Source organism: Sinocyclocheilus rhinocerous, unplaced genomic scaffold, assembly GCF_001515625.1.
Source record: "Sinocyclocheilus rhinocerous isolate Xijiao unplaced genomic scaffold, SAMN03320098_v1.1 scaffold368, whole genome shotgun sequence".
NCBI lineage: Eukaryota > Metazoa > Chordata > Actinopteri > Cypriniformes > Cyprinidae > Sinocyclocheilus > Sinocyclocheilus rhinocerous.
In genome coordinates, this window is record NW_015664681.1 from 1,245,766 (window position 1) to 1,263,409 (window position 17,644).

Genomic DNA, 17,644 nt, shown 5'->3' on the forward strand with positions numbered 1-17,644 from the left:
CATTTACATTAAGGAAAATTATATTTCCAATAAATTATGATTTTCTACAGAATTTAAAAAAAAAAAAATTACATTTTCACAAAACTATTAAGCAGCTCAGCTGTTTTCAATATCAATAATATTAAGAAATGTTTCTTGATCCCCAAAATCAGCATATTACAATGATTTCTGAAGGCTCATTTGACACTGAAGATTGGAGTAATGGTTGCTGACGTCAGCTTTGCCACCACAGGAATAAATTAAACAATAATATTTCACAATATACTGTATTTTGATCAAACAAATGGAGCCTAGATGAGCATAATAGATTCCTTTAAATCTGAACCAAAAAAAATTTAAAAATTACTGACCCCACACAGACTTTTGAACAGTTTTGTAAATTTGTGACAATGATTGTGCAAATCTTTGTACATAAATTAAGATAGCCTTGCATCCACTGAAGCACACAATTATCTTTTTATGATTCAGAAATCATGCTACTTCAGAACATGATTATTCTTCTATTTATGGTATTCATCTATTAGGGAATTAAGCCATGCCAAAATCATCATGACAACATAGTCTTACTGAATAATGACTAAACCTTCACAGTCCATCTTTATCATTTTACCACAAACACATGTGCAATAAAATAATATATATTAATATCTAATATATTAAGGTCAACTACCAGCTCCCTTTTTGTGCATTAAAAATTAATCAAACATAAGAGTTAAAAGCATTATTAGAAAGATGTTTTTATTTGCAGGATCAATTCACAAGCAGGCATACTGAGTGCATTAAATCTGCTGTTGCAGACTTTAGACAGTTATCTTGTAAAAGTTATTCATGACCGTTTCATTTATAATGAATTCAGGAATTCTAAGAACTGTTTTGGAGCAAATACTGCATTGTCATAGACCAGACAATAACGGAACAACAGCCTTAGCTTTCGAATAAACTGTTGTCAGAGTTGAAATTTGCTTCCTGTCACCAGCAGCACCAGCATAACAAAGTTAACCACACAGGACGTACACAAACGTTCCACAACAATGTTAGTGCAATATAAATCACATCTCCTTTCAAAAAGATGCTCTAAAGATAGAATGCACAGTGCCATCTGTGATGGGCACAAATAGTTCATGTAGTTTGTAAACAACTGCTGAGTCAGATGAAAAAAAGCAAATATGGACCAAGAATTATAAGTGCACTATTTTGTAGTTACGCTGCAGATGCAATTTTTAAATGATTGCGGGCAACCTGCCTAATTTCAGTCATATCACTTGTAAATATTTTGATTATGTTAATGGACGTGTTGTTGCACAAATAGACATTGCATTCAGGTTGAGAAAATTGTTTTCATTGTTCATGTTCATCAGATCACTATTACCAGAGAACTACTAATTTACTCTCTTTAAACATTAAAGAAAACCAAACAAACCGTACTGATCAATGCTGTTAGTGACTGTTAGGATACAAAGAACTTCAGCTATTCTGTGTTTGTCTTACCAAGCTAATAAGAACTGTGTTGGTCAGCAAAGGCTGTTCAAGCAAATCATGTTTTGGTTAGCTAGGACTCAATAAACCACTCTAATGTCTGGAAAATTCATTGCTTGTTTTGTACCATCTCAGGAGCAGTTGGGTGTGATTGCTCTTGGCCCCTGACAGCAAAAGGGCAGAGAGATTGGGGATTTTTTTTTTGCTTGGTCCCTCCTTTCGTTTAATCACACCATCCCTTCAACTCTGTCCTTTTTCTGATTCTAACCTTGCTTCTGTTTCTTCAGATAGTGTGCACGCTGGGACAACCCCATGCTCATAACATATTTGTTCAGCAGTTTCGCAGGAAGCAGAGCAGTAGTCACCCAACCCTGCGGCAGTGACATAATAACAGACTTGTTAGACTGTCAAAATACAGGATATGAAAATAATCCACTTTAGTATTATACTTTATATCATTTACAAGCTTCCATCGTTCAAAACGGTCCTTTTAAGTATAGTTTGTAGGATGTACACTACTGTTCAAAAGTTTGGAGTCAGTGCAATTCTTCTTTTTTTTTTTAAGAAACTAATACCACCCTTATTTAGCAGGGGTGCATTAAATTGATCAAAAGTGACAGTAAATACATTTATATTGTTACAAAAGGTTTATATTTTAAATAAATGTTGTTCTTTTGAACTTTCTATTAATCAAAAAAACCTGATAAAAAATATATATTACCGTTTCTACAAAAATAATTTTTTCTTGAGCAGCAAATCAGTATTAGAATGATTTCTATAGGATCATGTGACACTGAAGACTGGAGTAATTGCTGGTATAAAATTCAGCTTTGCCATCACAGGAATAAACTATATTTAAGTTTAAAGGGATAGATAAAGGGTCATTAATTACTCACCCTCATGTTGTTCCAAACCCGTAAGGCCTTCGTTCATTTTTGGAACACAAATTAAGATATTTTTGATGAATTCCGAGAGCTCTCTGACCCTCCCACAGACAGCAAGGATCCTTACACGATCAAGGCTCAGAAACGTAGTAAGGAGATTCTATAGCACCATTTTGGAGAGTATCACATACGTAAACAACGTACGCTGTTCTGTGTCAGCAACTCCATACGCGGATAAGTTCTTTACGCTTTGATCTGAACATAAACAACGTATCCGCGTACATACGTTGCATACGTTGTTTACGTATGTGATACTCTCCAAAATAGTACTATAGAGTGACACGGAGGAGACGAATTGTTGAATAAAGTCGTTATTTTTGTTTTCTTTGCGCACAAAAAGTATTGTTGTAGCTTCGTAAAATTACGGTTGAACCACTGATGTCACATGGATTATTTTAACGATCTCCTTGCTACGTTTCTGGACCTTGATCGTGTTAATTACATTGCTGTCTATGGGAGGGTCGGAGAGCTCTCGGAATTCATCAAAAAATATCTTAATTTGTGTTCCAAAGATGAACGAAGGTCTTACAGGTTTGGAACGACATGAGGGTGAGTAATTAATGACAGAATTTTCATTTTTGGGTGAACTATCCCTTTAAGGTAATATTAAATAACAAAACATTCATTTAAATTGTAATATTATTTCGCAATTTCACTGTTTTGAACTGTATTTTTGATCAAATAAATGCAGCCTTGCCGAGCATAAGTGAAATCTTTCTGACCCCAAACTTTTGAACGGTACTGTATAACGAATTCACTGTAAACCTGAACACTGAATTAAAGATGAATGCATTTTAAGAGGGTCTCACCATGACGGCATGAGGGAAGTAACCATTCGACTGAGTCTGCAGGCCTACAGTGCTCAGCTGGGCTTTAACGTAGCATTCCGGAGTGGGAATGTCAAGAGTGGCCCTCCTGATCTTGCTCAGTTTTGTCGTCACATAAAACGGCAGCACACTCTTCAAGGCAATACACAAGACACTTTATCAGTATAGCAGTTGAAATAGTATAAATCTGGGTGACCTGAACATCATTACTAGTAAAAAACATCATACACTACATATCCCAAATGGCGTTAAACTTAAAATCATCTTTGCATATTGAAATGATGATGCTTTTCAGACAACAACATGCTGATGTCTGAATTCTGTGCTCACTTTAAACTACTGTTAATAAATTGTCACTCACCTGTATAATAATCCCTTTGCTTTTGTATTCAGCCTCAAGTCCACGGGAGAAGAAGTCCACAAAGGCCTGGGGGTATGAGAATAATCATGTAATGTGTGTTATTTAACATTGTGAAAGTTAAAAAAAATAAATAACCAAAAGCATCAAGCTGCAGTAGCATTCTAATATCAACAATTAATTTGCTCAAAATAGTGCTGCTAACCATTTTATATACAGCAACGTCCTCTGAGAACATTAGCAACAAAAGACAAGACAGACCTTTCTCACAAAGATATCGAAAAACTGATCAATGGTAGAGAGAATAAGAGAAAGATGACTTGCCTTTGAGGAGGAATAGAGGGTGAGAAGAGGAACTGGGTACATGCCACTCGCAGAAGCAACATTCAAGATCACTCCTTTAGACCTGGAAAAAGGCGTGTTGTTTCACCCATTAATGTTCAAACTGTCGCAGAACAGCACATAAGCATGTTTTACAAAGACAACAGTGCTTAAAATGTCCAATGTATTCATTCCATTTTCACTTGACTCTTTTGACAGCACAGAATTATCCCTTCTAACACACTGGTACCTGCTAATGGATTCTTGCATCCCTGTTGCTATGGCAACCAGTGCCCATGCCAGTGTACATACTGTTGCATTATGTACTAGTGCATACCAGACTCTAGGGCTCTAGATGGGAGCTACAAATACTTATGCTTTTACAAATACTTCTACTTGGCTTTTATTCTCCAAACTAAGGAAGACACGAACTAAACGCCAGTGTACATACTGTTGCATTATGTACTAGTGCATACCAGACTCTAGGGCTCTAGATGGGAGCAGTGTTGGGAGTAACGCATTACAAAAGTAATAATATTACAGTAGTATATTACTTTAACTAGTAATATATAATGTATTACATTTTGGAAGTAACTTGCCCAACACTGGATGGGAGCTACAAATACTTATGCTTTTACAAATACTTCTACTTGGCTTTTATTCTCCAAACTAAGGAAGACACGAACTAAATTACATTGGTTGGACAAATTTCCCATTATATCTATGTTTCATTTCATCTTGACACAGTCAGCCTCTGCCATAAGATGTAATTAAAGGGATAGTTCACCTAAAATGAAAATGTTATCATCACTTACTGACCCTCATGTTGTTCCAAATATGTATGAATTTCTGTTGAACAAAAAAGGAGATATTTTGAAGAATGTGGATAACCAAACAGTTGTTGGTCCCCAATGACATCCATAGTATGGAAGAAAAAACGCTATCGAAGTCAATGGGGATCAGAAATTTGTGGTTACACACATTCTTTAAAACATCTACTTAAGTATTCAGCAGAAGAAATAATTTTTTTGTGGGTGTGAACTATCCCTTTAACAGCTTATCATCAACATGCAACATTTATAATTGCCAGTCTGACAGATCAAAATATGTGAAAGTGGAACATTTGTTCATGATTACTGGACTGAAGTGTGCAAGATGTAAAGGCCAAAACCACTGCGTAAGCATGGGATGACCAAACTGTGCAAAAATAACCACATAAAAATTTGCATGACACACTCCTGTGGGACAGAGCCTACTAGTTAGTCATAATGCTACAAGTACAAGAATCATTCCATCTGCTTTACCAAACACTACTATGAATGTCAACAAAAATCATAGTTTGGTGATTTCTGAGCTTACCTCTCTACCATCCTGGGCAGTACCAGTCGTGTCATCTACAATAGTGCAAGGATAGAGCATATGAATCAGATCAACAAGGTTTAAAAGCTATTGCACAATAAATTAAAATCTGATCAACTCCAGCAGTAATATTTCACACATGCATGAAAGCACACTGTGCCATGTCTATGAATGGACATGTATTTTTGAACAGAATAATACATTTTGGATCCTGAAGGTGGCAGCATAGACTGGCTGTATAATAAAGACCTGCAGAGGCAGTGAGCTACACTCAACTTTCCTGAGCATCATATAGAAAGTGATGTATTGATTTTCCATGAATGAGCCATATTAGTTAATCACATTATGAGGAATCATTTTTTCCTTGATAAAGTTCAGTGTAATATGAAAACACTGTTACAATCAGAATTCAAAACCTTTTTTAGTGCAAAAAGGAGTTCTGCAGCTTTCTAATACCAAATCAATGAATGCATTAACACGTACACAACATTACATGCCAACAGCACTTTTTTTTTTTTTTAAGTGCCAACAGCACTTATTTTGTGTTCAGAAACTTGGCCCGCCAAGACAAAGAAAGGTAATACAGAGGAAGCAGGACAGACGATATTACTGTTAGTAAAATGTAGGCAAAGATGGCATTTATATAGAAGTCTTAAAACTATGCCAGCAAAAAAAATGAACAAAAACTAAATTATAATTTCTTAGCAAATTATAAAAACTATGTAACGAAAAAAGCATAGTTTACCGCGGCAGCCGTCGCGTGACGGTCTCCTCATGTGAAGACCGAAGAGTGTAAAGACCATCGACTCTACCGTGCGACTCCACCGGGCAGGACACCGGCAAAGGATAAGTATCGCTTTTTATTTCTCCTCTTTCCTACTACTTGTATAAATATAATGACTGTTTTTGTTATTTATACTAGGGATGAACAGATGTATCGGCCAATAATTGGTTAACAGCCGCAAAATCTGATTGATACCGACACCAGTAAATGATAAAGGTCGATAATATTCTGTCAGTCAAAAGGGGGAAGAAAAACATGTTAGAATTCAACTTGTGTGTGAAGTACATGTCTTGTGTAGAATTTAGGGCTGTCGATAAGACAAAAAACACAATCTTACTCTAAAAAAATTGTGCCTTTAATGCAGTCAATTTGAACCTGTGATGAATCACCAGTAGTTCAAGGCAGGGTTGCCAGGTCCACTACCCTTTATCAAACATTATTTGCAATTTGCATACCATCCAGTAATGGCACCTTTGTGCACTGTTACTTTTGATAAAAAAAATAAAATCTGTCCATTTTATCACTAAATTCAAACAATAAATGCTGTTTTGACGCTCTTAAATGTGACGGACTGAGGCACTTACATGACAGAACATTAAAATAAGCATCTCTAATATTATAGCAACGTACCATGCGATTGTCCCAGTGTAGTTTACAGCATTAGTTGGATGATATTTTTATCAGTATCGGCAGATGTCATTCTGAATAATCGGCTATCAGTAGAGAATTTTTGTACCGGTACATCTCTAATTTATACATACACTTGGTTTTCAGACTCTCAGTGGATGAGTAAAGGCTGTTTCTAAGACTTGAGTGAGAAGCTAATTTCTCTTACCTGACAAACTGATGTAATGTTGATGTTGATCATACTGTTGATGAACTGCAATCACAACTGTCAATAGGTTACCAACCGAAACAAACCACAACGAAACCGATCACACAGATAATTGCACTTCTATTAATCAAATGGTAATTTTGCATAATGCACAAGTGGCTACACAAACTCACACTGTTAATATCAGGAATGTTGAGGAAGAACTCTGGGTAGGAATAAGACACTCCAACATTGTTAACTGCAGGAGGAAGAGACATCCAAGAATTTAAAGGGAAGGTTATTAAAAAAAAAAAAGAAGACTTGCAAAGCGCTTGAGCAATAATAAAAAAACAGGATATTTTAAAAAGAGATCTGGAAACACAGGTAGTTCCCTCCACCTTCCTATGGCTGGCAGCAAATATTAAAGTATCACTAAATTCATTATTTAAAAAAAAAAGTTTAGCTGTTTGAGCCCAGAACATCTTGTTCTGGACAAAACCAAATAACTCAGTATAGCATCCCACTATCATCTAAATTACAGATATGTAATATACCTAAAACTCCTATTTCAAGTCCGGCCAGTCCAGATTCAATCTTAGGGTAGATGTCCACAGATCCAAAGTCAGCAGAAATGGTTTTGGTCTCTACATTATACTTGCTCTCTGGAGGGGGGAAAAGGAAAAGCAGACAATTGCAAAACATTAGGAATGCAAGAGCTTTATGAAATGTCATAGAATGTTAACTACATGATGCAACGCTGTCTTGCATTGGTTTTATTTGATGAAAGCGAGACACTGTTTTCAGTGTAAAAATTCTAATAAATCAACTAACATAACTATTATCAAATAACTGCAACAAAGCATGTCACTTAAACTACAACTGCAGTTTCTCTTCACAAGAGCATGATTCATTTTTGTAAAATGAACTAAAATGTTCTATTGTAAAAGTAGGCTACTTTAATTACGGAATATGTCTGAGAATATGGACGGGGCAGAGGAGAGTGAATGAAAGAAAAGAAGTCCATTCAATACTCGCTCTAGTAGACACTGCTCTGCTTCACTGAAAGAAATGTGACATGTATATTTGCACTCAGAAAGTCACACTAGGAAAGTGGGGGTAAAAAAGATACCATATCCTAATAAAGCTACACATAACCTGATGAGAATTTGTTGTACTGGTTACTCAGGTTTTCACTTGATTGATTAACAGATGTCTGCTAATTTCTGTTTCACATGTAAATACAAAATAAATACTGTGTGGCTGTAGGGCTGCATGATTTGGATCAATCTAATTGTAAATCTTCGGATAAATATTGCAATTATGATTTAAAATGCAATAAAATAAAATAAGCTCCAGGTTTGATGTGGTTGCTTGTAAGACTGCACATTTTGGCCCAAAATTGTAATTGGAAATGAACAACAACAACAACAACAATAATAATAATAATAATGTTATTACTATTATTAATACTCCAACTATATGAAAATGTTAAACAATAAGAAATATTACTTTTATTATATCTAACTGTAAAAAAAAAAAAAAAAAGCATTAAAAATGTTCATTTCCAATCAAAATTTTGGTGGGGAAAAACAGCTGTTATAAATGCTTCTCATTAAAAGTTAGGAAGATAGTTAAGGAAGATAGTTGCATGTTACATTCCCAAATGAATATTATAAGCTCATGTGTTCTGAGACAATGAAAACACTGGATCACACGCTGCTCGTTAGTAAATGATCACAGTGCCCTAGGGATGGAACGATTACCGGTTTGCGATAAATAATGATAAAATTCCCCGTGATTAGTATTACCGTTTCAGATTTTAATTATCATTAAAACCGTATTAGATTACCGCGATTTGAACAACTCAGGATAAATTAATACTATCCAGCATAAAGCAAAGTTTTAAGTAACAGTCTCACGTGCGCACAACATGCAGAGTAGATTAGTTTTGCGTGAAAACATGGTGGAAAGCTGGGAGGTTTTAAAAGAGTACTAAGGGAATTATACAAATGAATATATGAATTAATCCAATATATGAATGTATCTCTGAAGGCTCTGACCATTAGAAAAGATTTGATGGCATTTTGTTTTCATTTTCGCTCCATGTAATACCTAATTATGTTCTTAAGGTGCCTTCACGTGCTATCGGAATTATCGTAAATATAAGCTTCCTACTGGGAAATTGGACATAAGGCCTCTCTAAGGCTGTCCATGTCCACATTCCGACTATGAAGCTCGTATTTACGATAATGCCGATAGCACGTGAAGGCAGCATTATTCGCAATGCTGCTTTGTCCATGGAGGTTATGGGAAACAGCTGTAACACCTACTGTCAGAGAGTGGAGTTAGTTACATTCAGCCGGTGTGCGTTTTTTGTCTGGTCAAAAAAACTGACCGAATTTGCATGCCAACCTGACCGGTTGATGAAAAACAAGCTTGGATTCTACACATTTAAAAAAATTATTTAAACATATATATATATACACATATAGTATATACATATACATGTGTGTGTGCGTGTGTGTGTGTGTGTGTGTGTGTGTATCTAGAATTATTTATGGAGCAGATAAAATACATCATTTATTAATCAATTATCATTGTGACTTAACCCTTTTCTTTATTAAAGGCTGAAATGTGAGGTTTAACATTTCATGACACCTTTTCAAAGTCATACATGTTATTAGATAATTAGATTTTAAATATAAAACTTGGTGAAATTATTTATTTTAACAATACTGATTTTAACAATACAACTGCTGAATACAGATTTATTTTATTTTAACAATACTGTGATAATATTGATTACCGTGATAATTTTGGTCACAATAATCATGTAATCATTTTTATTTTTATTTACCGTTACATCTCTACAGTGCCCAGCTTCATATTTTACCTCATATTTATTTCATCAAACCCCACTAAGCCATATTGTGATTTTAGTTTAATTTGATTATTCATTCATCCCTAATAAATATTGAATAAAACACAAGTATAATATAATATACACCATACAGAAGTCCCGCCCATCTGGAGGACTACGCCACACATGTAAGAGAGGTAAGTGTCATTATGTCCATCACTTTTGTCAAATAATTACAACTGCATCCACATGACTGTATTTGCCAGTGTTCAGTGGAGGTCACTGGGCTGATTTCCTCCATTCGACGCTCTCTCACTCTCTCTCTCTCATCCCCGCCATGACATCTCCAGTGAAGTCGCACTCTGCTGCAGCAGCCAGGCAGCTCAATTGGCAGAGCGCCTGCCTTTCAACATAGAGCTAAAAATAACTCCACTCATTAACATCCACATTCATTTAGCAGAGGGAGACACTCTCTGCCTCACAAACAGGAGCAGCACTCACTGCTCACGACTTTCTCTCTCTCACACTCACGAATAGGTACCCCACAGGTCCCCTGCACACAAGCAAACACAAACGCACATTTACCAGCACATGGGCGCACACACATGTGTGCATGCTCTAAATCATGCCATCCTCCTCAGATCAGAAGTCAGCCAACCAAAGGACAAGAAAAAATGAATGGGGGGGACATCTGCGATTCAGCCACTGCTGCTCCATTAATTCAACGATGCCATACTAGAAGATCCTGCTTTTGCTTTGTTCTTGCGGTGCCAGTGGTATAAAGAACAACCAACAAATGATTATACGAATAAATTTGTAAATGATTCAAATTTACAATGATCAGAGTTTAAATTTCATAATAGAGTTTTTTAGATAATGAATAAACAGAGTGGTGGCATAACCCAACGTTATTTGGCCATTTGGAGATTGTTAATACCAAAGCTACAAACTTTGTCAATGAACAGCAGTGTTATTTTAGTACCACTGACATTATATTTTCAAAGACATATTTTGAATTAGTTTTGATTTTTATATTTTCCATAGTGCATGTAATGCGGACCTTCCCTGAAAACACTCCTCCTGATTCACAAATGCTTCATTAATCCTTAGATACAATCATTTTTTTAAATAGGCCACGCTCATTCACAATAAATATAAAAATATCCCCGTGAATTATAACTGTATGTGTACAGGAATGCTGTGGGATCTTCTGGACTCCCTTCTCAAGTTTGGGTCCAGTAATTTCCTTACATGCAAAATAGACTAATCGTCCATATGCATAATATAACATTTTATAAAGTGATAATCTTGCAGAAAAATACTACACGCTCTGAATATTTGTAATCTATAATAAAAAAAAGAACATGGACTATGTAGCTGTTATAAATCAGTGTAATTTATTTTCACATTTAACTAACTGGTTTAGTTATTATATATTATTATGGTAAGTAAATAAATAAACAAGAAAATGTAGTGTCTTTATTTCCCCTAAAAGAGCACAAAATGTTCTGATGTTTCACACATGAATAATGCATATTTGGGAGCAGGTGTATTTTTTCGTATTACTAACGTTTTGATAATACGAGCACTTTCATGAAAATCTGTCAGAATAACTGTATGAATGATTTACGAAAAAATTAATTCTGCTTGCATTTATTAAAAGAGGTCCACACAGTTTTATTAAAAAGGTCTAAGCAGATACCTACCGATAGCTTTGGACACTTCATCCAGCTTCTCTTGAGTACGGCTGATGAGAACGATAGCAAAACCTTGTCGAGCAAGCTGCACAGAATCAGAAACATTTCACATTATACATTATTATTATTCTAATTGTATTACTTTACTTTGATTATACATTAAATCGCTCAGGATCAGATCATAAGTAATATAGCATTCAGAATCAAATCAACCATTTCTATTCATACTACCATCAAAATGATCCTACTCATCCTAGTACACTATCACACAATCAGATCTCGTTGAGTATAATCACTCAAAATAGTAGATAATAAAAAGCACTATTCATAAAGGCCATCAAATGGTAGAAATGAGAAGCAGCAAGGTGGCAAATGCTTGCTGGTTTGTCGACTGTACGAAGCAAACCTTTGAGAGCGGAGTTTTCCCTGAACTCTGACTGAGACCTCTAGTTTGATGACTCATTGTGATTTCCGTGAAGAGAGGGGTAAAAAAAAACAAAAATAAAACCTGAGGAATCTTACCTCATCCGCATAGGCTTTTCCGATTCCATCGGTGGCCCCAGTCACAACTACAGGGAAAAAGACAGAGTCAGACGGATATTCCTGAAGGGAGAATGTAAATTATCAAACTGACTAAATACACAACACCTCAACGTATGTGTAAAGACAGACTGATAGGAGGTGTAATTATGCATTTTGATAAACAGTGCAAGCTATTACTTTCGTGAGAGAAGAAAGATGTCATTAAACTCGGCTATAAAAACTAACTATTTTTTCAATTAAAAAAAAAACAGAAGAGTCCAGGGACTCTCAGACATGTTAAACCTGGGTGTCTGCTGATGAAAGCATGGAAATGACAGCGTTTTTGATTAGCTGTCCTGGCTTGCAAGCCCTGTCAGCCCCCAAACGCGGTTCACCTTTGCAAAAATAGCTTGGAGACAAGCAAAGAGGCTTCACATTTATAGAAAGAGCTGAAAAGCTTGAATTCATGCTCGGTTTCCTGTTCACCGGGCATCAAGGACACAGGACACACATCCACACCCTTTAGCCTGGCATCTTTGGTGTCAGAGATGCCAGCACTGATTAAAGATTTACATGGGCAGCCCGCATACACCGGCTGGAGTAACACAAGAGAGTGTGGCGAGGGAGGGGTGGATGACGAACAATAAGACAGAGCAAGGGAGGAGCGAATGAGGACTGATCCTGGGGGCAGTTAAAAATAGAAAGGGAAGAGTGAAAGGCAAGCGGCTAACGGAGAGTACAGTTGGGAGGGGGCGGCACACAGTTAGAGGCAAGGGAACCATTTTCCCAGTTATTTTTAAGCACATTTACAACACATTACTCCACATGAGCGGAGGAAGAAGAAAAAAAAACACTGGTTGGGACGAAACGCTTCGAGCGTGTACTGCTAGGTGAGGACAGAGAGGGGGAAATTTTGTATGAATGCTGCTCTATGGCCATAACACACCCGGAGCAATGTCTGCAAACACACGCTGGAAATGTGAATGAATAAGAGTCTTATTCAGAAAAACTCCGCTTGGTAAAAAGACCTCACGTGTTTAACGCTGTTGCATCCCATCACATCTGTACTTTACAGTTTAACTAGACATCCAGTGTATATCTGTTTACATCCTGTCTGCAGAAAGGTGCAAAAATATCTTGATTTGTGCAAAATTAAGAGCACTCTTCCACAATGGCTGGTATGGGTATTGCACAATAAACAAACTACATTAGCTATGTGATTGTCTTGCATTTCAAGGCTCTAACATGTTTAGAATTTCATAACGGCAAAATAACCTTGTCCTTCACTTAAACCAAGGCAAATTTATGAAGAAATGTCAATGCATTATAATGTGTTCCATAAACTTTAACATAAGGAATGTACCAATTCAAAAATAAAATCACAATATAATCACACAATGATAAACAGAATATAAAAATACTACAACATGCAAGGCATTTGACTATTGTACATGCGATTCCAGCTCTATTGAATTATTTCACGGAGAACGACAAACAAATGGAACATGACAAACAAACAAAATACATACCGTATTGTCCCGAATATAAGACGATGTTTTTTTCTTGGAAATACATCTGAAAAAACGCGGTCGTCTTATATTCAGGGTCTAGACTTTGACATGTCAATAATACACCCACAACAGTAGGTGGCGCCAAAAACGCATAAAACGAGTGTGCCATGAAATACGTAATGTAATGCGTGTTGTAAAGAGCGCAAGTAAAAACAAAAGTCAAAGGTTTGTGATCAGTACGATTTTTTTTTTTTTCATATTTTTGAAAGAAGTCTCAGCTAGGCTGCATTTATTTGATCAAAAATACATGAAAACAGTAATACTGTGAAATATTACAGACATATATTTCATATATATATATATATATATATATAATTTATAGACATATATTTCATATATATAATATATATATAATTTATTCCTGAGACGGCAAAGCTGACTATTCAGAAGCCATTAGTCCAGTCTTCAGTGTCACATGATCCTTGAGAAATCATTCTAATATACTGATTTGGTGCTCAAGAAACATGTCTTATTATTATAATTATTATTTGTTGAAAACAGTTGTATTAATGACAATTTTTGTGGAAACCATGAGAATTTTTTTTCAGGATTCCTTGATGACTAGGGAGTTCACGAGAACAGCATTTATTTAAAATCTTTTGTAACCTTATAAATGCCTTTACGGTCACTTTTGATCAATTTAATAAATCGTTGCACACATGTTCTGACCCAAGACGTCTGAACAGTAACGTATATATTATACACAATTTTCACTTCATTTGCATTGTGTGGAAAAAGTTTATAAAAAAAAAAATGTAACCACTAAACGTCCCCCAATAAAAGGGTTCCAGCTATTTAAAAAAATCCGGCACAACATTTTCTGCTATATAGCACTAAGCCTGCATCTGAGTGAAAACATTCACAGATTCTGAACATCATCTGTTGGAAAATGTCAGAGAAAAATCTTCGGAAGGTGATGCCAAACCTAGTGATGAGGAATTTGGGTCAGTGTGAGTCAAGTTATTTTTAAAGTATAGAGCTCAGTGAATTCATTAATTTCTCACACAAACTGTACATTAGTCAGACACGGCCCCTTCCTGTCTGGCATATGAAAAACAACTAAGAAAAACGCAAAATAAACCTTCACTAAAACCACAACGTTAGAAGCATTTCAGTTTTGCAAACATGTGAGGTAGCAACAGGGAAACACCCCTTGTTAATTTCACATTAGTAACTGGCGGGTTATCACAAGCATGAAAAAAGTGTTTTTCGTCGACCTTCTTGAGCTACACATCAAAAGATTAAATGCTGGAGTCTGGTCAACTGAGAAATGATCTTATAAGAGTGAAGAAGACGCCCCCTCACAGCGCACACTGATTCTGCTGCTGCTGCTGCTAAATATTCTAAAGGCTAAAAAAAGAACAGGAGATCAAAAATACCAGGCAAGCACTGCAGCCTCGTCTGGAACAGCTGCAGCACTTGAATACAAACGAGCCTCAGCTTCCCCCGGCATCACATGCACTGCACTCCTCCTCCCCGGGCTCACGGACCAGGCCGTACATGCAGCCGTACAGAGAAGCCATGCATCTGATGAGGCCTTTACTGCAGCTGCATGTCACACAATGAAGAGTAAGTGAATGAATCTACAAGAATGAAGAATGGTACACATGATTATATATACACCCGACTGTTGCGTTGTGCTGCCAACAATGCAGTTTTATTTTTAATTTTCTACACATTGTGGAAGTCACTGCAGGTTTAGATTAAGTGATTAACAATATCAGATGTATATGTTCATTAACAGTACGGTTCAAGCTACAGTTCTAACTTACTAATCCATAAAAAGTCCTTTTTTTTTCCAAGGGTTTGTAACAAGCAGACAGTTTCCACCCAGTTTCTCGCTTTAAAACCTGGATAACTTTGAGAAAAACAAAAAGTGCCATCCCTCACTGCCCTTGGATGTTCCCATGTTTGCAGTGTTATGTAATAGCACGCCCCTCTCCATCCGCAGACCGGGATCCTCCCTCCTCATTGGATGCCGCAGTAGAGGATTCAAAGTGTCTCCTGGGCCCCCACTCCCAGTAACATGCTTCTTTAAATAGCATGGGGTGCCACGTGCCTCTCTCGATGGCTTTATTTGCTTCACATCAGCAGCGCTTCCAAGGGTTTGTAACAAGCAGACAGTTTCCACCCAGTTTCTCTCTTTAAAACCTGGATAACTTTGAGAAAAACAAAAAGTGCCATCCCTCACTGCCCTTGGACGTTCCCATGTTTGCAGTGTTATGTAATAGCACGCCCCTCTCCATCCGCAGACCGCGATCCTCCCTCCTCATTGGATGCCGCAGTAGAGGATTCAAAGTGTCTCCTGGGCCCCCACTCCCAGTAACATGCTTCTTTAAATAGCATGGGGTGCCACGTGCCTCTCTCGATGGCTTTATTTGCTTCACATCAGCAGCGCTGTTCAAAAGGACGGTTTTAAAATCGGCTGCTCTAAAAATAGAACGAGATGCATTTATTTTTCCCTGAGGCAAGATATTTTCAGAAAGGGGGAGAACTATGTGAATGTCTTCTGCGATCGAGTGTGCAGTACAGTAGCGTTACAGCAATTCATAAATATCTATTAATGAAGCATTCAGAACAATGTGCACAAGAGGGGAAGAGCCTTCAATTAAAGCCATGTCAACAAAGAATTGCAATCAACACCACATTTCTTGTTGAAATACTGCATATAAATTATTCGTAATTATGTCATGTCATCGTGGTGAAATGTGTGACTGTACGTACGTGTAATACGCACATTTCAGTATTTTTGACTCAAATTCTCAGTAAATGACGAGCCAGTGTACCATGCGAATTCCTTGGAATAAAGATGAATCACATTTACAGAGGACATAAATGAGACGTAAAGCTGCACTTCCTCAGTTTATGTTCAGGCATTATACTTATATATACTTATTATACTATATATATACTGTTTATGTGTGTGTGTGTGTGTATAAGTGTAACTTTCAAATGACTGGTTGATAAAAAAAAATACAAATATCCTATTGTTCTAAGTTTATCAGTTAATAATAGAGCAGTGTAAAAGCACCAGAGAAGTTGAGAGAAAGAAAAGATGCAGAGGAAACACTGCACATTGTTCCATGAGAAAGAGGAGGGAATGACAGTAAAAGAGATGGCTAAATGGAGGGAGATAATTTGTTAAACAAGAAGATGAGGCACATTATAGAGGGTGCTCTTCATGAGAGATGTAAATACACACGAGAACTCAAATGTCCAATTGCAGCACTCGTTCAGTCAACCAATTGCATCCAACCAGCAAATGCCTTCATTCACAAAAGTAGCTACACACAGACATTCAGTTAATAATGGCAGAGAAATGAAGACAATGGCATTATCATCAAGACATTATTACCTGGTATTTAAGTGAGAGTTCACCCAAAATTAAAAATTTGCTGTAAAATGTATTTACCCTCTGGCCATCCAAGAATTTTTTCTTCAGTAGAACACTAAAAAAGTTTTTTAGCTGAAACCATGGTCTTTGGTGATTCTAAAATTTCAAGTCCACAGCAACCGTGACTCTGGAAGTCAAAAAAGCATATACAGGCAACACAAAATGACCAGCCATGGCTCATGAATATATACTGAAGAGGTCTTATGAAGCGAAACGATTGGTCATCGCGATTTGAGCTTGCGCGATTTCTAAATCGCTTTACATCATGATTTTCCGCGCCACTGACCTCCCGAACCAATCAGAATGCAGTGCACCTAAATGGAGCACGAGAACAGAACAGACCGGGCAGGCATACAAACATAACGCCAGGTTCACACACTCAGTCTGTGGTGCGTATTTTGTCCGCGCCCATGTTAATGGATCAGAGCGTTCACACTGCACGCGATTGCGGTCCGGCAGTGCGCTCCAGGAGCGGTCATTCTCTTTGCCATGTCCTTTGTCTTCGTTTTATTTGGACGTCACAAGCCACCTGCCACAAAGAAAACTATTTCGTCCTCAGAATCCATATTTTTGTGAATGGCGCGAAACGTAATGCTTACGTCAGAGTTTGTAAAATCGTAATAAATTCATGTCGTGTGTGACGGCCTCCGTACGATTTTCGGATAAACTCAATCGTAGGGCTGGGTATCGTTCAAAATTTTTCGATATCGATACCGA

General features: G+C 36.9%; 1 protein-coding gene across 2 annotated transcripts in view; it reads right to left on the reverse strand.

The window, feature by feature from the left end:
• Positions 1–1,135: 1,135 nt before the first annotated feature.
• Positions 1,136–17,644, reverse strand: part of LOC107730274 (very-long-chain 3-oxoacyl-CoA reductase-B-like) — a 22,941-nt gene continuing 6,432 nt past the window's right edge. For both annotated transcript variants that reach the window (XM_016541061.1, XM_016541060.1), the window contains 10 exons: positions 11,963–12,009; positions 11,450–11,525; positions 7,438–7,545; positions 7,078–7,142; positions 6,905–6,949; positions 5,286–5,320; positions 3,930–4,011; positions 3,609–3,674; positions 3,230–3,379; positions 1,136–1,847 (listed from right to left, as the gene is read on the reverse strand). In XM_016541061.1, the coding sequence (XP_016396547.1) occupies positions 1,740–1,847; positions 3,230–3,379; positions 3,609–3,674; positions 3,930–4,011; positions 5,286–5,320; positions 6,905–6,949; positions 7,078–7,142; positions 7,438–7,545; positions 11,450–11,525; positions 11,963–12,009 (782 nt within the window). In that variant the 3' untranslated portion in view covers positions 1,136–1,739. The remainder of the gene's footprint in view (positions 1,848–3,229; positions 3,380–3,608; positions 3,675–3,929; positions 4,012–5,285; positions 5,321–6,904; positions 6,950–7,077; positions 7,143–7,437; positions 7,546–11,449; positions 11,526–11,962; positions 12,010–17,644) is intronic.